General features: G+C 42.4%; 1 protein-coding gene across 3 annotated transcripts in view; it reads right to left on the reverse strand.

Moving 5' to 3' along the window:
• Nucleotides 1-16747, reverse strand: part of TRNT1 (tRNA nucleotidyl transferase 1) — an 18514-nt gene extending 1767 nt beyond the window's left edge. The window contains exons 1-7 of one of the 3 annotated variants that reach the window (XM_081247100.1): nt 16683-16747; nt 15427-15601; nt 9477-9670; nt 6549-6687; nt 2569-2695; nt 1115-1308; nt 5-258 (exon numbers count right to left, since the gene is read on the reverse strand). In XM_081247100.1, the coding sequence (XP_081103226.1) occupies nt 5-258; nt 1115-1308; nt 2569-2695; nt 6549-6687; nt 9477-9670; nt 15427-15574 (1056 nt within the window). In that variant the 5' untranslated portion in view covers nt 15575-15601; nt 16683-16747. Of the gene's footprint in view, nt 1-4; nt 259-1114; nt 1309-2568; nt 2696-6548; nt 6688-9476; nt 9671-15426; nt 16047-16682 lie in introns of those variants that run through there. The other 2 variants (XM_081247101.1, XM_081247099.1) reach the window with 2 other exon arrangements.
• Between the last annotated feature and the right edge of the window lie 7668 nt (nt 16748-24415).

Consider the following 24415-nt stretch of genomic DNA (forward strand, 5'->3'; position numbering starts at 1 on the left):
TTACATCTATAATGAAGTCTTGATAGGGTTTCAAAGGTTCTGAATTATCTGTTGCTTTAATTAAATCTTTCCTGTTTTTAACTATAAATAAACCAAGATTCTTCTCTTCTTTTGAAATCTTCAACCTCAGATCCAATTTTGTGACATCATCCTGTACTTTGAACAGTGAGGTCAAGAGAGTCATTGGCTTTGGGGAAAAACCTTCAACATTTTTACTGACTTTGTTAAATTCTTCTAAACTTGCATTAGCAGGTAAGCCTGTAGGGACAAAAGCATTTTTCACCCATTTTTTAGAGAGGATAAATTTAATAAAATAAATTCATATCTTTTTTTTTTTTTTTTTTTGCTGTACGCGGGCCTCTCCCGCTGCGGAGCACAGGCTCCAGACGTGCAGGCTCAGCAGCCGTGGCTCACGGGCCCAGCCGCTCCACGGCATGTGGGATCTCCCCGGACCGGGGCACGAACCTGTGTCCCCTGCATCAGCAGGCGGACCCTCAACCACTGTGCCACCAGGGAAGCCCTAAATTCATATCTTAGGCAAACACTGTTTCCGTTTGCAGATATGCCCTGGCCCCAGGGCTCACTATGGGGTCCAATGTGCTGCTCCACCTTACAGATGAACCACTGGTACACTGTTACTGTCCTCTCCCACATCACAAAATCCCGCTGTTGCTTCTGAATATTAATTTTAACACCTATTGAACTATTTCCATGTATAAGGCAGGTCTTCTCCATGCTTTACATGTATTAAACTCCCGGAAGCTCTCAGCCCTTCCATTAGACAAATGCCATCACTTTCATACCCCTCTGTTAGATTCAGAAACTAACACGCAAGGAAATAACGCAAGTCACAAAGCTGCTAAGTGGCAAAGCCTCACTGAAACCCACGATGGACTGACTCCAGAGGCCACTCTGTTCCACCACAATGTGCTGTCTCTGAGCTGTGCCCTACCTGTGAAAAAACTGTCCTACTCCTGACCTCAAAGTTTACCATCTTTTAAAATACTCCATTTTTCCTTTTAGAATTGCTAAACGTTTTTTTTTTCTTAACGAAATTTTTAAACCAGATGTGTTTCATGGCCAAAAAGGCAAACATTTTTTCAGTTGGACTCACCTATGTAAGGAGCCACATCAAGATCATAGATGAGGTGAATCAAATGATTTACGTGGTTACTAGTAAGAATTTTTTTCAGTTCCACCCAAATCCTCTCTCCTGATATTCCAGCCAAGCCTTTTGCGTTTTCTGCAATTGCTCCCAAAGTCTCAGGATCGTGGTCACCAGGTATATCTACAATTTTCCCATAAAACCTACAAAGCAAAAGTCTCAGAATGTACTACCTCTATGCTGGTGTTTCAGCAGAAAAATCTGCTTTTCATTTTACCAGTACTATTGCAGACATCTATTTAATCAGAAACAACAGAGAAGTAGTTAGGTCTAGGAGGGACCTTAACAATCATCTGGTCAGTTCACCTTCTCTCTTCTCACATGAGGAAACGTGAGGTCCAATAAAGAATAAGTAACCTTCTTACAGTCAGCACGAACCAGACCCCTCCTCACTGCGCCTTCACATCACTGACTGAAACGTTAGAGTGGCCATCAAAGGAGGTCTCTGAATTGGTACTGACAGCGGATGCATAAATAAACCAGAGCAGTCTTCTCCAGGCACTAAAACAAGACTTGAAGTGCCATGCTGGAGGAGTCTTAACCCCTCAAAGGTTGCCGGTCTGTACACATCAATACTTTTAATTAAGAGCTTCAGATAAAATCTCGCTGCAGACAAGGGAGTGTATTTCATGGACTCTCAGAAGTGGAAGCATTAAAGTACACCTGTTTTTACCACTCATATCTTCAAAATTCAGTTCATTAGTGATCTAAATTAAATGACTAAATGGCTATGGCTGTGCCTCAGTCTGTCTGTGTCCTATTATTTGTAGAGAGACGGTTTGCAAACACTGAAGTCTAAAGGGATAGCATTTATTGACAAAATATGTAGACTGTCAAAGAATATTCTGAGAGTGATCCCAACCAGTGAAAAATTAATATTAGTAGACATAAATTAGCCAGTTACAATAGTTTTCTTAAACGTTACAGTTCAGAGTTGAAAAAGCATTGCTACCCACAAAACCATCCAAATGCATTTCATACCTTCCCAATTCTTCAGACAGATTTCCCATGACCACCTAAAACGGTAAGCCATGTGAAGGCATACTTTGACTCACTACTCTGTTCAAAGCACCTAGCACAAGGGTTGGCTTGTGATAAGCCCTCATATCTGTGTAATGAATGATTGGTGCAGAAAATATTCAATCAAAAAGAAAAAAGACATTTTTAAAGCTGAATTATTTAAAAGATCATCACAGAAAGGAGCAAATAACTGTTTTGGACAATGAAAAGATGAAGTATCTAGGTATCATCTCATGAGTCACAGTATCCTGTCTCTTGGAGACAGACATTTGGGATGTCACCATTGTGTACAGTAACCTGCTGTGCATTTCACATGATCAGAATTGTGCTCTGGTGATAATATTCAAAACTGTATCATTAATGTAACTTATAAAAATCCTTACCTGAAATATCTTAAAATTCGAAGATAATCTTCTTGTATCCTCTGTTTAGCTTGTCCAACAAATCTAACTTTCTTATTTTTTAAATCTTCATAACCATTAAAATAGTCAAATAAAGTACCATCGAAACCTATTCATTAGAAAAGAGGGAAGAAAAATCACTATTGACAAATAAGACCTGGAAAACAATGGCACATACACAATGGAATATTACTCAGCCATAAAAAAGAATGAAATCTTGCCATTTGTGACAACATGGATGGGTCTCGAGGGCATTATGCTAAGTGAAATAAACCAGACAGAGAAAGACAAACGCCGTATGACCTCATTTTTATATAGAATCTTAAAAAAACAAGCTCAGAGAGAGAACAGACTGGCGGTTGCCAGAGGCTGAGGCCAGGGGCCGGTGCAGTGGGTGAAGAGAGTCAAGAGGTACAAACTCCTAGCTATAAAGTAAATAAATCCTGAGGAGGTAATGCACAGCATGGTGACTCCAGTTAACAATACTGTATTCTATATAAGATAGCAGACCTTAAAAGTTCTCATCACAAGGGGAATAAAATTCTGTAACTATGTATAGTGTCAGGTGTTAACTAGACTTTTTGTGGTGATCACTTCTTAATATACACAAGTAGCAAATCATATTGTATACTTAAACTAAGGTTGTATCTCAATTACTACCTCAATTCAAAAAATTAAAAGGAACTGAGAAAAAAACTGGAAAACTTAAGAAAATTAGCTAAAAACTATAACAGTAAAAACTAAGCAAAGTGAAGACTTACAAGGTTGAAATACAGACCTGAATAGCATTCATCTATATCCAGTATCAAAGAGAAGATATAATGGAATAAAAGGCTGCATTTACACCAGCAATTAAAATACTCTCAGTAAGCTAAACAAGACCTATTCCAGTATGAAGTGGGCTGAGACAACATCAAACAAGCTGATTTTCAAGTGAATAATGGAAAATACCCAAGAACTGCCAAAATAATCCGGAAAAAAATACATAGTAGTAAAAACCCTGGAGAAATTAAGTACTAAAAGTAATAAATAATAAACCATAGGAAAAAATTTTATAATCCTGAAATAGGGACGGCCTTTCGTCATCCCTATTGGTAAAATATAATTACCAAGAAGAAACAACAAAACACAACACCACAGCCTTCAAAGAAATTAATAAATCCAACTACATAAAACATCAGATATGCCTGCATAGCAAAAAACATCACAATGCAAAGCATCAGACAGATGACATACTGGGAAAAACACATTTCAGTCTGTATCATAGAGACAAATGGCTAATTTTGATAATCTACAAAAAGCTCTTAAATAGAAAAAGACCACATAAATGGAAAAATGAGCTAAAAATATATACAGGAAATACAAAAAGCCTCTTTAAAAATGAAAATTTTCAACCTTAGTCGTAAGAAATGCAAGTTTATGATACCATTTTTCAGCTTTGTATCAGCTTGGCAAGGATCCAAGTCTTATTACACTGTCAGCAAGGGGACAGTAAATCTGATGGTGACACTTCACCATGCAGCCTTTTAAACTTTGCGAATTTTGAACCATGTGAACCTAATATCCATTCAAAATGTTGTAAACCAATTTCTACCACAATATGCTCTCTCACATGTTGAACAAAAATGAAAAAAACCTAACAATTTTAATATAAAGTGCATAAAACCTCAGGTATGAATAAAGTGATCAATTCATCCCAGTCATCCCAGGACTTTGCTGATTTTAAAACTGAAAATCGCAGGTCTCAGGAATTAGTTCAGTCCCAGGCAAACGGAGACAGATGGTCACCCTGAGAACTAAGAAGGAAAAAGAGAAACACTTCGAGCAAAGACACAGGTACCATTCAACCACCCAAACGGGGAGCTCTGTGAGCCTAAGAGAGACTTCACCTCGTGGCATCACAGAAAGGAAGCACTGCCACTACTACAAAAAATAACCACTTGTCATTTTAATTCTCTTGAACCTGAATGCTCTTTGATTATCCCAAATGCAACGACACTGGTAAACTCAGGCTTAATACTTGCCAAACTCTTTTGATGTGGCATTTTGACACTTAGAGCCAATTTATAAGGCTCCAGATTCAGAAAAATATAGCAGGAAATGAGAATAAAAAACTATGTAAAGAGACAAAGGTAATGATTACAGTAGAACATAAATGTGGTCTATATCTGTCTCTTCATGTTACTTAATGAAGAGACTCTTAACTCCCTGGGGAATGTGGAAATAATAAGATCTTTTTCAGTAAAGGGAAGATCAAATTTGGAGGAAAAAAACATAGTGTGACAAAACAGAAAATAAGGGTTTTGAAAAGCAAAGTAACCCTCACCCCCAGAACCAGGAATGCTTTATCTGATAAGGCTTGAAAAAAGTCTGGATGGGAAAATGGGCTAAAGGTAAGGATTACTGAGTATATATCAGTGTGTACTTTGTTTTGCTCTGAATACCCTTTAAAAAAATGATGAATAAAAATGAGAAATAAACCTGTGTTGCTGAGCATAATGTGGTGGTTAAGGATGTGACCTCTGGAGCCAGGCTGCTTAAGTTGGAATCCTGATTCTCCAATTTACCAGCTGCAGGACTTTGAGCAAATTATCGTAAGTTAAATACCAGGAACTACTCATAGGGCTGGTGGGAAGATTAAATTTATGTGATGGGCTTAGAACAGTGGCTGGCACATTATGAGGGTTCAGCAAATGTTAGAAAACAGTAGTACCAATAAGAACAGCTTTTATTTTTATAAAATAGCATCTTGAAAAAGGCTATTAGTTTCTCTTAGTTATGTCTGCATATGAGATGCTATGGTAAGATTTTTCATACACTGCACTAGTTGGAGCAGTTTAAATAAAAATGATGTAAGAAGAAATTAACACCTGGAGTTCCACCCCCTAATGGAGAGAAAACATGCCTCCAGCTGGGCTGCCTTTGGCCATAAATCACCCAGGCTTTGGAAACCAATCAAGGCTCTCCATGACTTGAGCTCAAGTACTTAACATCTGAGTCTGTTTCCTCATCTGTCGAATGAGTTTCATACCCACTTTATGGAACTTTTCTGAGAATTAAATGAGCTAAAGTCTATCAAGTAAGCACTGATGTGCCTCGAACCGAGTAGGTGCTCTAGAAATGTTATTTGGCATTAATGTAATTAGCAAGAGATCCCATCTGGGCCTACAGCCCCCTTCCCCATCCCACGAAGTGGAACCCACTGCTTCATCCTTTCACAGTTACTGTGCCCCAAAGTAGGTTACGAAGAGTGGATGCTCCATCTCTCTTTTCTAATCCAGAGATTTAAACCTAAAGAGCTTGTCTAAAATTTAAAGGACAAAAAATAATGCTTCAATTGTGCACCAAAACACTAACCTAATTCACATCTACTCCCGTTATGATTCTCACTCCTTTCATGAACAAGTTGAGATGATACACAGGTTCCCTCTCACACGCCACCTCTGACGGAGTACAGACAATTGCTGAGACGCAGTGCAACAGAAGACTGTGAAGTGGGGCTCGGCACACGGAGCAACGGCCGACGGAAGAGGTGAAGCCACTGACCGAGTGCACTACCGGCACCAGCAGAGAGGAAGGGGTGGAATGTGCGCACAGGAGAGACAAAGGAAAAGGGGCACAGCGTGTGTGTCTGTGTGCACGTTTCTGACCCAAAACCTAACATTTTTAGATGCGATTAATAAGGTGCCAGGCACTGCGCCAGGGAATCGCCATGACCAACTCCTTTAATCCTCACAACAACCCTGCAAAGGAAGCTAATACCACCTTCCTCGTTTTACAGCGAGAGAATGAGGGAGTCCGAGGAACCCAGGGATCTCGGCTCCAGGGTCGTCTTTAACCAGCAGGCTGTCTCTTGGAAGAAACTACTGCAACCCCTCAAGCTGGGGAACATTTCCAGGATGCAGGTTTCACTCAAAAAGAAGGCATTCGGACTGAATTAAAACATTATCTACATATATTACCTAAAAACATAGAATTTATAGTGAGATCTCTGCGTTCAGCATCTTTCTGCCAGTCAGTTGTGAATTCAACCTCAGCGTGTCTTCCATCAGTGGCAACGTCAATCCGTAGTGTAGTAATTTCAAAATTTTCTTCATGAAGCTGGAAGTAAATATATGTTTTTTTTAATTCGTTTTTAGTATCACTGGATAAATTGAAATTAACATGTCAGTCCTGACAGGTATCTTCTTTCTTTTTACAGTCAACTAGTGCACATATACCTTGAGACAGGAAGACACCCATAGTATTCAAAGATAGATCCAAAGAATATTTTTAAGAAATAATAAACCCATCTTAGTTAAAAAAGATGAGTCTGACATATAAAAATGGCATGTCTGACAAATCATGTGGCAGAAGGGACGAGCCCTTAAAAATAGTATATTCTGGTTCTTCAATTTCAAACCAGGCTACTCTTTGAAATATTTTTTAACAGCTTCAGTTTGCAAAGAGCTGAATATCAATTTACAGAATATATACCACTGAGCAAAGGACTGACAGAGGAAGGAATACAGGTAGCACATCCTGCAGCTCCTTTACTGGTAATCATCAATGACGTTAAAATACAGTGCCACATATATCTCGGGAAGAGCGATTACCTCCAGGTGGGAAAAGTTGGGTAGCCTCATGTTAGAGGGACATGCGGTCTTAGCCTTGAAAAATAAGTAGGATATGTACATGCAGATGTGGGAAGAAGAACATTCAGATGAAGAGAAAAGATGACCAAAGGCACAATGGCGAGGAAGAGGGATACCTGTAAGGAAAGCACACTGGACCAAGAGCACATCAGCACGGAGGGGAAGACAGCAGAGGGCGCTACATGCCAAGCAGGGGTCTGGAATCTCTTCATTAGGAACTGAAAGTCATTAATGATCAGTAAAAGTCTGTTCTAGAATTCCTCTCAACCTCATGCATATTCTTCTCTACAGACAAACTAGTGCTCACTACAGAATTCCAGAATCAGGAATTTGAGGCACAAGTTATCCCAAAGAAAAGGGTATGAAATATGAAGCCTGTTGAAAATCCGTGTAAGAAAAAATTAGACCTCCAGAGTGACTCCCTCACCCAAGCAGAGAAAGAGAGATTAACCAGAAAGGCTGACCCCAAAATAATCAGAACTTGGGGCACCAGACACATGACCATGGGAGTGATGCACCAAAATGAAAATAACATGAAGAAAAAACCAACATGACCCCTATCGCTTTCCCCACTTGGTTTTCAAAATGCTAACAAGCAGGCTTATTCTAACCTGGGTAACACTGGAGGATTCCTCTGACGTCTCCTAATGAAAAGTCCTCCTGATATTGACAGTGGTGGTCCCATAGCTAACTGGCTGACGCTTCCCACACAGAACTACAGGAGAGTGTTCAGGTCATTCTGCACACAGTAGATCACCCAAACATAAAGAGAGACCGAAAAATACCCACACTGAAGGAAAGCCAACAGCAAAGACAGAACAAGCTCAGAGGAAATAAAGACATTGTCGAAGTACCTAAAATTGATGCCCTAAGGGAAATAAGAGAAGATACTGCATCTGAAACAAGAACAGGAAGCTTTCAAAAATACTGTAAGAAAGACCTCTTGAAAATTTAGAAGACAGCAAAAGTTGACAATACAATAGGAAAACTGGATGATCAAGTTAAGGCAATCTCAAAGTAAAATAAAACAAATGAGAATATAAAATAAGAGACAAAAGATAAAACTAGGAGATGAGTCCCTGTGGTCCAAAGTCCAGCATCACGGGATTTTCCAAAGGGAAAGACATTTAACAAAGGGGATGACATCATGAGGGGAACACAAGGGGGCCCTAAGTGCCCTACACAATGAATGAAAAAATAAGTCTGAGCCAAGGCACATCATCTTGAAATTAAAAACACCAGAGATAAAGAGATCAGAAAGGCTTCCAAGAGGGGAAAAAAATAATAATAATCAGGTCTCAAACAAAGGAGAGATCCGAATGAGCTCAGACTTCTCAGTGGCAGCACTGGAAGGTAGAAAGACAAAGCCTCTACATTTCTGCCTGAAAATAATTCCCAGTCTTGAATTCCACAGCCAAGCAAACTGTCAGATGAGTGTGAAGGTAAAATAAAAAAACATTTCACACATGTAAAGCTCTCTCAGCTTACCAAAATGAGGGCATAATCCAGGAAAGACTACCACGGGATCAGGAACCAGGAGGTCTGGTAAGTAAGAGACCGAGGAAGCTCCCAAGATCTGGTGCGGGGAAATCCCAGGACGGGAGTGGGGAGCCGGCCTAGGACGCACAGATGGGAGAAGACAGACTGCAGCCGGTGAGCTGGCTCCAGAAAAAGGAACTGAAACTTGACGTGAAAGCCACCACGAGGAACTGCAGAGCACAGGATGAATGAAGGAGCAGCACACGAGAGCTGTGTCACAGAACTATGCCGTTAACTCCAGGGAAAACCCAAAGCACGGAACACGAGGAATGCAGTCGAAACACACTGCACGATCTAGCCATAAACAACACTTATGAACTGATTTAACCAAAAATTATGGCATATATGTACTGAGAAAATGAGGGAAGGAGCATCGTATGTGCTTGCTGTTGAGGAGGGTGTGATAAGAAGGCTCAATCGTCTTCCCTGCAGCAAGTCAAACAAGCAACATCTTAAGACTGGACATTAAAAACGAAAATGAAACACTGGAGCGTAGAAAGGTCTTTTTTAGAAATGTGGGGGGAAAAAGTAACTACTATAAAAATAAAAGGGCCTTCAGCAAAGGAGGATGCAGTATTTAATAGAGGGTAGAGGAGACTGACTTTTTTTTTTAACTAGGCTTTTTGTTATTTGCTTTTTAAAAACTAGAAATGATCTATAACAATTCTTGACCTTACCAAAAAAGGCAATGCAGTTCCTGTCAAACTTTTCACTCACCCTGGCAGTGATCGTCCCGTGCTTTTCTCCTTTGTTGTTGATCATACGAATGCCGACCGACTGAAACAGCTCCTTCATTTGAGCAGGGGTAGCAGTGGTAGCAAAATCCACATCCTGCGGCTTTACTCCGCTTAATAAATCCCTCACTGCTCCTCCTGCTATTCTTAATTCATGATTTTCTTTGACAAATAATTCTGAGGTGAAAAAGAACGTTTTCTGTTTCAGTGTGTTTCTTTTAAGCGCAGAAGTACAAATTTTCCCATCTACTTGGGACAGCAGAGATTATTGAAATCAGCCTTTTTACATAAAAATTGGGAGAACAAGGCCCACAGCAATGAAGTGACCTGCCTATAGCGGAAAGCCTCTAACAAACATGAGAAGCAGGGAACGTGCAGAATTTCTTTTAGGTTAATTCGGAAGATCATTTAGAATTCCACAGTGCGTCAAGGTCATCAATGTAAATTTGAATTACTACTAAAAAGTAAAGTGAATAATTCCGCTCTCTCTCTCCGGGTTTATGTGCATACTTTAGAAATGTGAAGTGTTCTTGCACATATTTCTCTCTGTATATTGTGCTGAGGTGACATATTCATGCAGGAAGCTATCAAACATTAGTCTAACACACCACACATGATAAACGTTATAGCTAAAACGCTTCAAGAAATAATCGACATCTGATGTCTGAAACCAGCTCAGAGCTCTTCTATGGAGAAGCCATATGACACTGGGGTCACCGTGAGGACCTGAGTCCAGGACACCCAAAGCAGGCAGAGGACAAGGCTGAGTCCACCACAACCACCCATGTGACTAAGGGACACCACAGGGACCCAGTGAGCATGACATCCAGGACCCGGCCTGACACCACTACCCAAGCCTTGGTGTTGCTATGAACTGGACGCGCACAGTGAGGCCCAGGTGTCCTCCTGTGAACATAACTGTGGCAGAGAACATCCACAGCAGACAAGGCCACCCTGTGACCAGGATCAAGACAACTCGTCATCATTTCTGAACAGATGAGACACAAACACTGCCCAGACAGCAGCCTGTAACAGTTCATACGTGTGATACCCTTAGTTCCCAGTCAGCGTTAGCCTCACACTGTGTAGGCTTCCCACCTTCCAGGTAAGAATCATTAAGACAATCACAGGTTAACCCCTGCTTCCTGACACCACCTGATGCACAGCAAAGCCCCGCTTCTTCAACTTGCCCCCAAAACACGTGATTCAAGCTCACATCCTACAAGACGTCCTTTCTATACCCCTGTTACTCAGAGGCCCCAAGGTGCCCCAAGGTTCCCCAAGGTCAGGGCTCCCCGTCTCGGCGAGGGGTGTTCCTGCTGGTCTCTGGCAGGAGGGCGCTGACCTGAGCGTTCGGCTAAAGGCGTCAGAGCTCTAGCAACACTAATCACAGCTCAAAACGTCATCCTCCGTCCCCACGCCAGTCTCTGTGCTCTGTCATCCTCGTCCTCTACCTGTTCTTCCCAGGCCTTCCAGCTGCAGACCTCTGCAGACTCCCTCAAATGATCTGCTAAAAATAACAATGGTTCCCTCCCTCTACCTTCTTGCCTTAACTAAAGGCTCTCCCACAGGGTTACCACTTCCGAGAGCCCCCTCCCAGAGGAAGTGTGCAAACTCCTTTAACTCCACATTTCCATTCAAGTCCCAATGAGTCCTTAAAATGAGGTCCATGGCCCCTTAAATTAAAATATAAAAATCATATGTTAGTCCAAAGTTTTCCTGAGACTTAGAGAGGTAAGGTAAAGAAGAGTTTCATGAAGTAGTACTTACCCTTACTATACATACCATGCAATCTAATCTATTCTTTATCTCTTTTCCTCTATTTTTTAATGCTGGTCATGACCACTAAGTTGACTTTATGACCCACTCACCGGTCACACAGTGGGGAACACACACTGACCCAGCTCACCCTTACTCAACTCCTGTGATTCAGTTTAGGAAGCCTCTCCTCGTGGTGGAGTAAAGTGAATTCCACCTAAGCTAGGAGAGCAGCCTATCTTTAATTACATTAAAATTACCTGTTTATGTCTTTGTCTCCCCACTTCTCAGAGTAGAAAACCTATCTCACTCAACTTTATACCAAACTGGCTCACGATGGAACTGAACTGTGGTACACAAGCTTAAGAAAAAGAAAACAAAGAGGGATCGCTTCACTGAAAAGTGTACTTTTTAAAAAGCTTTTCTTCCTTTAACTTGAGAGTACATAAGAAACTGTTGGAATGCAAAAAATGGGCAAGTTTTACTTTCATTTGAACCTACTTTAAGAGGATGAAAGTCAAGGCTGAACACAAAGATAACCACTGTTTTGAGATTCTCAAGCTGCGTCTACTAAAATAAAATTGTAAGTTCAAAGTCACCCAGTGTATTAACTACATTACAGAAAAAAAATGTTCCAGAACTCGAAGTAATCTATTCATCATTTTGATTAGCCCTATGGAAATGGATAACTATGTCCAAAAATCCTCACAATCCTAACATTTTTATAAATGAGAATGGCACATAAAGGCATATGTACGTGCCTGTGTGAAACAGCAGTCATAAAAACTGCAAGAAAGGCATGATTTTATACTGACCCGAAACAGTAAGAATCATCCAGCTTAACGAGGCTCCTTTTCCCCCTCAGTTACTGACATCTTCAATCTTACAGAAACAAGGACACATTCCACATTCCAACAAACTTTGTAAACTACATACATACTCAAGTGAACAAAACACCTCATACAACTAAACTTAATTGTAAATTCAAGCTTAAGACTCATGAAACGCAGGATCTCATCACTCCAAATGGTCTTAATTTGTGTCAGCTGCCACATCTGATAGCAAGCTATTATTAATCAGTCTGAAGAGCAACCAAAAGACCAGGACATTAATTTGTCAGAAAACTTACAATTGTCTTCTATCTTCTAAATTTTATTTTAATTTTCAGTCAAATTTTCATAAACTGCTTCACTTTACAATTTTGAGTTTTGAGTGTTGGAGGTCGTAGGGATGGAGAGCGGGCAGGAAGTGTTAGTAAAAAGACCACTACACAGCACGACCGTTACTACCGGAAAACAAACTATCCGCTCCTTAGCGTTTCTAGGAAATCCCAAACTTCAAGAGTGATCAGCTATTCCAATTGTCCCAAATGTCAATCCAAATGTTAATATGACTTGGTGACATCGCATACCTAAGCAGCAGCAGATAGCTAACCATGGAGCACTATCTCCCAGCAACCCTGGCTTGTCCACTAACCGTGTAACTTACACAAAAAGCACTAGGTTTGGAACTTCAGTCTCATGTATACAATGAAGAAATAATTTTATATGCCACTGGTATTATATGGCTGTCCTTAAGCAAAAGGAAACATAAATTACATGATATAAACTGGCATTATAAAACGCTGTATGAGCATAATACACTGTCCTAACCTCCCAAATTCTTGCACGCTGGGAACTAATTTTACATTTGGCAAAACAGCTATCATGATTTAAGAACTGGTACAGTATGAAACTGCACAGCATCACGGTACAACAGCCATCATTTTTTTCCTTTGTGTGTTTTTGTGCATTGTTTTCATACAGAACATTATATTTTACCAGGATACTCAAGTCTTTAGAAAGTAGCAAAGATCAAATAAAACTAATCAGTGATTTTCTAACCACTGGGCACTGCACTAAAGGACTCCATTCTTGCCGGTTCCACTATAACCTAGAAAAACGCAATCTTAGGAGATGCCCATGCTCCCATTTGCCAGTCTTTCGAGGACCAGACCACTGGGCAAATACTACCACTCTCTTACCATACTATTCCGTCTCTAACTTCCTTAGGACTTCACCTCTCAAGGTGGAGAAAACTCAGCTCTTGAAGTCAGGGTTAGTAAGCCAAATGCAACTGTTAAAATAAAAAATGTTCAAGGACCTACAGTAATCAATATCCACAGCCTTGTTTCCAAAAGAAAAATGCAGAAGGATCTGAGATAGGCCCCCAAGAGTTAATTCCCTACATCCAATCATTTGGCCCTTACAACGGAAGACGGGAAGAGTGGGAGCTGGGAAAGGCATGTAAGGAAAGAATAAGCTAGAATTCAACTCAAAGTTGAAGCTTCTACACATGAGCCATACAAACAGTAGCCACACGTGGTTCTTGAGCACTATGAAATGCGGCGAGTCTGAATTAAGACGGTCTATACGTGCTAAGGACCAGATTTCAAAGATTTACAAGCAAGAGAAGGAATTATCTCACTCATAATTTTTACACAAATTTGACATTAAAATGATGGTATCTTAAATATACTGAATTAAATAAGTTGATGTACTAAAAATAGTTATTAAAATTCATTTCACCCACTTCTCTATTTTTTTAATGCAGTTACCAGAAAAGTTTATGTACCATATGTGACTCACTTCTATGGGACAGTGAGTTTCTAGCATTTTTCACTCTAATTAAAAATCACAGCAAAGCATCTGCTTTAGGACCTCCACTTCAAGACTATGAGAAGAACCTATAAAAATCAACAAGTTCTGGACCGTTTACCTCTGACATTCACCTAAAAAAATCACCTTATTTCAAGAATAAGAAAGTAGCTCTGTCAATAAGCTAATGCAAGGGAAGTCATTTTAAAGCAATGGTTCCTCCACCTTCTGGTCATGAGAATTAAGAGAGGAGAGTTTTTATCAAAATTTATGAATGCCCATGCTTCCTAGAGATTCCGATTCCAGTTCAGTGGGGCAGGAGTGGGACACCAGCACCTGTATGTTATAAAAAGCTCCCCACGGGGTTTCCCTGGTGGCGCAGTGATTGAGAGTCCGCCTGCCGATGCAGGGGATGTGGGTTCGTGCCCCGGTCCAGGAAGATCACACATGCCGCAGAGCGGCTGGGCCCGTGAGCCATGGCCGCTGAGCCTGCGCGTCCGGAGCCTGTGCTCCGCAATGGGAGAGGCCACAGCAGTGAGAGGCCTGCGTACCGTTTAAAAAAAAAAAAAAAAAAAAGCTCCCCAGGTGAATCTAATGGACAGCCAGAGTGGCAAACCAACAGTTAAGGTCATGTTTCTACATGCATACACCTTAATATATTTCTGAAGGCGTGACTAAGATACCATAGGCTTTGAAATGCAGCCGTGTGCACTGCAACAGCAGTAGCTGATGCTGAGAACCAACCTAAGAAATGATGGAACTGCGGCAAGCAAGATGAAGCTGCTGTAATCTGGCACTTAGCTCCAGTGGTTTCCCGTGTTCCTTCCAGGTAAGTTAACCCCCACTTCCTTCTACCTTCAGTTGTTTCAAAAAGCACTTAAACCTGGGGCGGAAATATAGCTTAGTGGTTACAAGCTGGGTTCTCAAATCAAGACTGCACAAGTTCAAAACCCAGCTCTCCACTTATTAGCTATAAAAACGTTGGAAAAGCATTTCACATTCCTAAGCCTCTGTTTCTTCAACCATAAAACAAGAGGAAAAGTACCTACTCCTTAAGTTAGTAGGCCCAATTCTGTGATGCATATAAAGTACCTGGGGTGACACACAAAAAAGCCATGTTCCCCCCCCCACCCCGCCCCGGTACGCGGGCCTCTCACTGTTGTGGCCTCTCCCGTTGCAGAGCACAGGCTCCGGACACGCAGGCTCAGCGGCCATGGCTCACGGGCCCAGCCGCTCTGCGGCATGTGTGATCTTCCTGGACCGGGGCACGAACCCATGTCCCCTGCATCGGCAGGCGAACTCTCAACCACTGCGCCACGCGCCACCAGGGAAGCCCAAAAGCCATGCTTTTTAACTGCAATCATTATTTGCCTCTTCTCATGATTTGGCTATAGTTCTGGATTACCCATGCATGGTAAACCCTGCTTTCATTAGCTTAACAACAACAAAAACCCATGAAGGTTGGCTAAAAAACGTTAACCCTCTGCCTCTCCATTTTTACAGGCTTCCAAAGCAAGAAGAGGCATCCTAATCTCTCACCTGTCAGACTCTTCAAGCCTTCTGTGAAAAGTGACTGGAACTCTGGAGACTGCAACTTCATTGTAAACAGAGAGTGCTTCAGAAGGCACAGGCTACTCCAGCTGCAGCTCAGCAACTGCCTGCGCCAGGGACCCAGGCACCTCAGCATCTGGAGAGAAAGTCACCAACCACACATCTACAAGACAAGCAAGCATGCCCAACAATGAAACTTCCCAGTGAAGGACAACGAAGGGATATTCTGCGATTTTACTTATCAACAGAGACAGACATTCATCTCCTGTTCAGATGAAAAACTGAAAAAAGTGACAATGGGAGGGAGAATTACAGCCGGAACTACGCTTGTCGTTATCCGGTTTTGCACTCATGAAGCACATACTACTGATACTACCCCCGCATATGTATTTTACTGTTAGGATGCTCTCCCGGGAGGTGGTTTAAAGAGTGAGGGCTGCCGAGAACAGTGGTTCTAGAAAATGTAACTCAAAGACTTGCAGGAATACCTGGTCTCCTCCAGAACAAGTCACGGTCACACACTTGCCCACAAGCACCTGAGACTTACGACCCAGGGATATTTCCTAGGCACTGTAAAATAAGGTATTTCCCCATGACCTGTCCTTGCTGCCCGCTTCTTCCTCATTCACCATCCGCCCCTCCCATCACGTCTCCTGAATCCCACCCACCCAAACCCCGCCTTCCGTCCTCCCACCCCGCTTTCCACATAAGGTGGGCTTCCGTGAGGCAACAACAGAGCTCAAGTGACCCCCGACGGAAACCACTAGAGAAGAACCATTCCTACACTTGGAAAGCAGGTTTCAAAGAGCGGCGCTTCCCACCAGGGGGCGAGCTCCCCTCATCCAGACCACTGGGGAGGACAAACACCGCGCTTCCTTCCACCTCCGATTCAACTCAGAAAACCCCGGGGGGGGGACCCAGGCCCTGAAACGGCGTGTCCCGCCCCTCCCACGACAGGTGCTGGACAGAAGACGGAGACCCTCAGGGGCCCGGCCGCGAGGAAGGGAAAGCGCCCGGGGGAAGCCCAATGAAGCAGCCCGCGGTTAGCAAGACGTGGCGCACACGCGGCCCCACGACCTCCAGGTCGGGCTCCGTCCCCTAGTGCGGAAGAGGCCTCTCACCGCCCCCGGCACCCGCCTTCCCCAAGACCCGGCCCGCGCAAGAGCCCACAGGCAGCTCGCGTCGCCGCCGCTGCTCCCCCTCCCAGCGGCGCGCACCCGCAAATACCCCACGCGCCCGCTCACCGGCCCCGCTGCGCCGTCATCGCCGCGCGCACTTCCCGGCGGCAGGCGAGGGGACGTCACTGACGCGCGCCGGTCGACGGCAAATGGGAAGTCGCAGCAGGGTGTGGGCGGGGCCCGCGCAGGCTCTCCCCGGCCCTCCCACCACCCCGCGGAATCCGCTCGCTGGAGCGCGGTTCCCCAGCTACTCCCAGGGCTGCGCAGCCAGTCGTTGCTCCTGGGGGGATCCGAAGGACCAGGCTCTGTGCATTTGTTTTAATTACATCTCACCGCGCCTCTCTCTGGCCCTGAGGTAGGTAGGCGCCCATCTGCACTGCATACCTGTGTGACCTTGGTCGAGTGACCCCGGCTTCCTTTGTAAAATGAGACGATCACTAGAACCTCTCTCAGGGGCTTGCCAGGCTTAAATGTCATATTATTCCCTAGTAAAGAGGAAGTGCTCAATAAATGTGAACTTGTTATTCTTGCCTGCTCCCCGGTTCGCACTTGACTCATGTTACTATTCTATACCTTAATCTCTGCCCAGGAGTAAGAACACATTTTTTAAAATACACGTACCTCGACAAGACCTAGGCAGAGGGTTCGAGAGACATTCGTTTTAAATTAAAAGCCTCGGGGCTTCCCTGGTGGCGCAGTGGTTGAGAGTCCGCCTGCCAATGCAGGACACAAGGGTCCGAGCCCTGGTCTGGGAAGATCCCACATGCCGCGGAGCGGCTGGCCCCGTGAGCCACAATTGCTGAGTCTGCGCGTCTGGAGCCTGTGCTCCGCAACAGGAGAGGCTGCGATAGTGAGAGGCCCGCGCACCGCGATGAGGAGTGGCCCCCACTTGCCACAACTAGAGAAAGCCCTCGCACAGAAACGAAGACCCAACACAGCCATAAATAAATAAATAAATAAATTTAAAAGAACCCAAGGTCTTAGTGTAAAAATAAATAAATAAATAAATAAATAAATGAATAAATAAATAAATAAATAAATTAAAAGCCTCCGGTCCGTTGAAATTACTGGGCATATTTTAATTTTCCCATCTGAGTTTTGTAACCGTTGCCTTTCACGGTCTGGAGACTTTTGCAGCTGTAGAGTGAAGAACTTGGATTTGATTCAGTGCTTTCGTTTCTCGGAGAGCAGAGAAGAATGAAGAAAGTGGCCAAAGAGTGGGAGGACAGCCCTAAATTCTTAACATGGGAAACTTCCAAGAAGTTTTCCAATAACCTAAAAAATAAAATCTGCATCGTGTAATGTCGTTTTAATATTGTGAGTGTAGTCTTTTTGCTTTAACTTTAATGTCCCTAAAACTGTCCTAGAAAAATTCATGTGCTGTGGTATTTCTGTGGCTTCCCTTGATGAGACCTCTTATCTTCAGAGGGGTTAAGTGTCCCATTTTGAGGCACATATGACTAGCCTTCCAAGTTGCCACTCAGAGACAAAGCACTGATTCAATCCCACTCCTTAACACAGTAATGAAAATACATATATATGTCTCCTAACTAAGCTGGCCAAGAAAAAAATACAGAGAGCATTTAATGTAAAATAGACCATCAAGGGCTTCCCTGGTGGCGCAGTGATTGAGAGTTCGCCTGCGGATGCAGGGGACACGGGTTCGTGCCCCGGTCTGGGAAGATCCTACATGCCGCGGAGCGGCTGGGCCCGTGAGTCATGGCCGCTGAGCCTGCCCGTCCGGAGCCTGTGCTCCGCAACGGGAGAGGCCACAACAGTGAGAGGCCCGCGTACTGCAAAAAAAAAAAAAAAAAAAAAAAGAGACCATCAATGGGGACTTCCCTGGTGGCACAGTGGTTAAGAATCCGCCTGCCAATGCAGGAGACGTGGGTTTGAGCCCTGGTCTGGGAAGATCCCATATGCCCACATGCCGTGGAGCAACTAAGCCCATGCGCCACAACTGCTGAGCCTGCGCTCTAGAGCCCGCGAGCCACAACTAGTGAGCCCGCGTGCCTAGAGCCCATGCTCAAAACAAGCATGCAACAAAACATGCAACAAAACAAGCCACCACAATGAGTAGCCCGCACACGGCAACAAAGAGTAGCCCCTGCTCGCCACAACTAGAGAAAGCCCGTGCACAACAACGAAGACCCAACACAGACAAAAATTAATTAATTAATTAAATTTAAAAAAAAGAAGAACCATGCTCACTAGTTAAAAAAAAAAAGAGCCCATCACTGAAGACATATGGACATTAACAGGATAATAGGAGACACTATGGACAACTGTATGCCAACCAATTTGATATTATAGATGAAATGGACAAGTTCTTTGAAAAATACAACTTATCAAAACTGAAACAGGATCAAACTTTTAAATCTAAATAGCCCTTTACTATTAAAGAAATCAAATTTTGTTCAACAAACTTCCCACAAAGATAATTCCAGGCCCAGATAGTTTCAGTGGTCAAATTTATCAACCACTTAAGGAAGAAATAACACCAATTGTGAACAATTTTTGTTCAGAAAATAGAGGAGGAAACACTCTTTCTCTCATTTGAGGCCAGCAAAGCACTGATAACAAAACTGAAATAGATATTACCCAAAAAAGAATTTACAGTTCAACATCCACATGAACACAGAAATACATACCTCTAAAAAAACCTTAGCAAATTGAATCCAGCCAGTTGGATCAAGTTGGGTTTATTCCAGGAATGCAAGGTGGATTTAACATTTAAAAACCAATCAATGTGGGCTTCCCTGGTGGCGCAGTGGTTGAGACTCCGCCCGCCGATGCGGGGGACATGGGTTCGTGCCCTGGTCCGGGAAGATCCCATATGCCGCGGAGCGGCTGGGCCCGTGAGCCATGGCCGCTGAGCCTGTGCATCCGGAGCCTGTGCTCCGCAACGGGAGAGGCCACAACAGTGAGAGGCCCGCGTACCGCAAAAACAAAACAAAACAAAAAAACAACCAATCAATGTTGCTCACCGTATTACAGGCTAAAAAATAAAAACTATATGATCATCCCAATAGATGCAGACAAGGTGAAACCTAGCAGGACCTTGTGGGGCTCCTGGGCACAGAAGCCTTTCAAACACTTGCTAATCAGGGAAGGGAGGGGATGCAGAGACAAGGGAGGAGCAGTCAAGAAACATTAGTGTAGCCTTGGGGCAGGGTCCGTAACAATATCTTTGAGCTCTTTTACAGAACTAAAAACCACCCCCAACAAATGGAAGACGTTAGCATTTTTCATTGCAGAGAAGCTCATCGTGAGACCATATGAGGCCAGATTAAAGGAACGGGGAGAAGCTCATTAGTAGATCACCTGAGGCTAGATTAAAGGAGTGCAGGCCCTGCACACACCCTGATCCTTATCAGCAACTCCACTCTTGAACCACTGCTGTTAAACTCCTCACCAAATCCTCCCGGGTTGGGACCTTCTGTTTTTGTAGGGCACAAGCCCACTGTGTCCCCCTTTGCATGGCAAAGCTATTCTTTTCTACTTCACCCAAAACTCTGTCTCTGAGAGTTGATTCGGCACCAGTGCACAGAGGCCGAGTTTTCAGCATCAAAAGCACTTAAAATTCAACACACATTCATGATAAAAACTCCCCAAATTAAGAAGACTTCCACAATCTGGCAAAGGGTATCTCTGAAAAATGAACAGCTAATATCATACTTAATGGTAAAATATTGGCTTCTTTCTCCCTAATATCAGCAACAAGAATGCCCATTCTCTGTACTTCTTTTCAACATTTTACCATAGTTCAAGCCATTAACATAAGGCAAGGCAAAGAAATAAAAGATATAATAATTGAGAAGGAAGCAAAATTGTCTTTGTTTTCAGATGACATAATAATTTACACGGAAATCATAGGAATTGGCAAAACTACTAGAACTAGTAAGTGAACTTAGCAAGGTCTTAGGATTCAAGGTTAATAAATAAAAATTATTTGTATTTTTATACAGTAGCAGCAAATAGTTCTAAATTCAAATTTTAAGAGTAGCTAAAGTATATGGATATAGATATAGATATATAGATACATAGTATAATGTAGAAATAAATGGAATAAAAGAAGCTATATGGTTGGTAACCAAGCATAGGTAAAGTAATTCAACATCAGCACGCATTAGGGAAATGCAAATTAAAACCACAGTGAGATGTCATTACATACCTATAGAACATTTTAATCAAAAAGAAACAAAAAAAAAAACCCTGATAATATCAAGTGCTGATGATGCGGACCAACTCAACTGGAACTCTCATACATCGTTAGTGAGAATACAAAGTGCTGCAGCCACTTTGCAAAACAGTTGGATGATTTCTGATAAAGTGATATATATACTACCCACCATACAACCCAGCGATCCTGTTCCTAGATATTTACCTGAGAGAAATAAAAACTTATGTTCATACTAAAAAAAAATGTATGTGAATGGCTACAGTAGCTTTATCAATAATCATTCAAGCCTGGAAATAAGCCAACTCTCCTCCAACATATAAATGGATAAGTAAACTGTGGTCGATCCACACAAAGAAATATTACTCAGCAATATAAAAAAAGTTAACTGCTGCTCCACACAACACGTCTAAAACTCCAATCAAGAAAGCCAGAGTCGGGAGGCTCAGAATGATTCTACTTATACGACATCCTGGAAAAGGCAAAACTATAGAGGCAGAAAACAGATCAGTTGTTGCCGGGGACTGGAGGCAGAGGGAGGGATGTACTACAAAGGGGCAGGAGAGGATTTTGGGGGGTGATGGGATGGCTCTATATGTTGATAATCGTGGCAATCACATGACTGTGTGTCTTTGTCAAAACACACAGAAAGGTACACGAAAAAGGGTCAACTTTCCTGTATGTAAGTTATACCTTAATAAACCTGACCAAAATATTGTCTTTCTATAATATTAGCAAAAAAACACCTAGAACATGAAGTTTTTTAAAAAATATATTTTTAAAGGCTCTCAAGGAATGCTTATTCAAATGGATTCAATTTTTAAAGCACTGACATATAAAAGGAGAATGAAGAACTGAGGGTATTAAACTAAAGAGGGAAGAACTCTATAGATAAAATGCCCCTCAACGCTCCTCCCCGGTGCAGCGAAGCTCACCATGGCTCTAGAGGAGTCCTGTGTCCTCCACACAGGATGTGTACTATTACCTCTTAACACAGACCCATCCGAAGGACCATAAACATTACCTGCCAAGGAGCTGACATTTACCACACTGAAATCCTAAAGGAAGTTTTCTCTTTGTATAGTATATACCCGAAAGTAAACATTATGAACAGAGGGGACTGTTAGGGTTCGGCACGTATCTATACTCTGGAAACATCACAGCCATGAGTGTGATGCTGCAGTTAGAAGGCAATGTATTATTAAAAAGAAATGTCAATAAATTGAGACAAGAACAGTTTAGAAACATGTATCAATATTTATTATATATACCAACTTCAGGTCTTAACAGTTATCAGTGCTCGTTTGAAAACTCACTAATGCTTGTTGCAATATAAGTTCAGTGCTGGTTAAAGATTCTCTTAAGAGTGGACAGCTTCCATCTTTCTTCACAGGAAATCAGATCTTTGATTCCAGTCTATGTAACTAAGTGGCCAAAATTTGGCTCCCAAATGTCTAGTTGTCTCTTCACTCATCTATGTTTTGGTTGTGTTCCTCTGAAACTGATTCACTTCTGCAAACGAGAGAGAAGTAATGGTGTATGTATAGCAGTTATGAATGTAACACTGTTTTCTTTCTTCCTTTCATCCATCCATCCATCAAATGTTTGTTTAGTGTCTACTATGACCAATGACATGCGTGAATACTCACAATAAAGATAAGTTTATCTAACTATATTGTGCTTAGAACAGGGCCAGGCGTTGTATTAACACATTAATCCTCACAAACAGCCCATGAGGTATTTTACCAAAGAGGAAACTGAAGCATAGAGAGGTTAATTTGTCCAAGGTCACACAGGTAGTAAGTGGTACAAGCTGAAGCCAAACTCAGACATTCTGACTCAAAAATCACCACTGTCCTCTGATAAAGGTGGAAAACGAGACAGGGACCACCAGATCATGCAGGGCAGGGCACTTCACAGGATGACATTTGGTTTCTTTTTAATGTTAATACAAAGAAATGAAAGGTTTTCTACATAGGGCTTTCTATAAACCCATTTGTGTTTTCACCAGAGGGGTCTGGCTGTAGCATGGAAAATGGCTAGAAGCGTCTGGTGCATAAATTTATTATCTCACAGTTCTGGAGGTCAGAAGTCTAAAATGGGTCCACAGGGCTGAATTCCTTCTGGAGACACTTGGGAAGAATTATTATTATTATTAGTAGTAGTAGTAGTAGTAGTCTTTTCCAACTTCTAGACGTTCCCTCCTTCCATCTTTAAAGCCACCAGTGTAATATTTTATTTGCTCTCCCAGCCTCCTGCCACTTTCTTACAAGACCTTTGTGATGACATCACCCCCCCCCCGCCCCGCATAATCCAGGATCATCGTCCCATCCAAAGATCTTGACCTTATTCACATCTGCAATGTAAGGAGATGTGTTCATGGGCTCTGGGAATTAGGATGTGGATATCTATGGGGGACCATATATCAACCTACTGCAACCCCAAGTGTGTGCTTTAGTGACTGGGGGATGGGAAGACATAGGAACACCATGGATTATTAAGTTAGAAGCCAACTGACTGTTCAACTTGGGACGTTCACTTCATGGATCTTAATGAGGAATACTTTCTCCTTTTTTTTTTTTTTCTTTTCTTTTCTGGGCTTTAGGCAGGTGGTTTTATTTCAAGTAAAAACACAAGGCTGAACAGAGGTAGAGCTATTAAGTGGCAGAGTGACAGCCTTTGGATAGTAGTTCTGCATTCCCCCTGGCGGCACCTCACTCCAGGACCCTTGAGCAAAAGCCCTCCTTAATCACTGCTCCCAGGAGCATTTGCATTCTAAACTAGGACAGAGAAGGGAGACTCATGCTTTGCATAAAGATATGAATTTATAATGAAAGCATGTTAGGCCCCTTGGAGACATCTGAGGCAATATGTAACAAAGGCAGAATAAAAACGTAATTATAAGGAAATTTTAATATTCTGCAGTTTTGTCATGGTGGTAGTGATCTACTCAAACCTGTCCCCCACCCTTTTCTTTTTTTTTTCTTTGTAAGGCACACTGAGTAATTTGTTTAAAAGAACAAGTTCTGTTTCAAGAGTGCGTTCTTTCACTGAAACAACAAAAAGTACCTGTTTGAAGAAAAAGTCATTCACTCGTTTTGTTCTCATAAAAGTTTAATAGAAGCCAACTAAAGTTTAAGATGTCCCAGAGGACAAATAAAGATATTTCTCAGCAAATGTAGAATTGCAGTTTTCATTGGTGCTAGGGGACTTTCCACACAAATGCAACTTTATTTTACATTTAAAACAGGTAAGTAAATAGACAAATCAATTTTAGCAGTTCTGAAATTTCATACTGGGTCATTAGTTTTAAAAGATGGGACTTCAGTAATAGTTAAAAGAACAGAGGCCCAAGGGTAAAGACTGAGAATAATCACCTTCAAAATTCTGACAGCAGCAGCCTCAGATCAGAACCAAGAGTGGTGGCACAGTGGTTAAGACTCTGCCTGCAAATGCAAGGGACACAGGTTCGATCCCCAGTCCGGGAGGATCCCACATGCTGCGGAGCGACTAAGCCCGTGCGCCACAATTACTGAGCCCACAAGCCACAACTACTGAAGCCCATGACCGTAGAGCCTGTGCTCCGCAACAAGAGAAGCCACCACAATGAGAAGCCCTC

This window comes from Mesoplodon bidens, assembly GCF_964165515.1.
Source record: "Mesoplodon bidens genome assembly, chromosome: 10".
NCBI lineage: Eukaryota > Metazoa > Chordata > Mammalia > Artiodactyla > Ziphiidae > Mesoplodon > Mesoplodon bidens.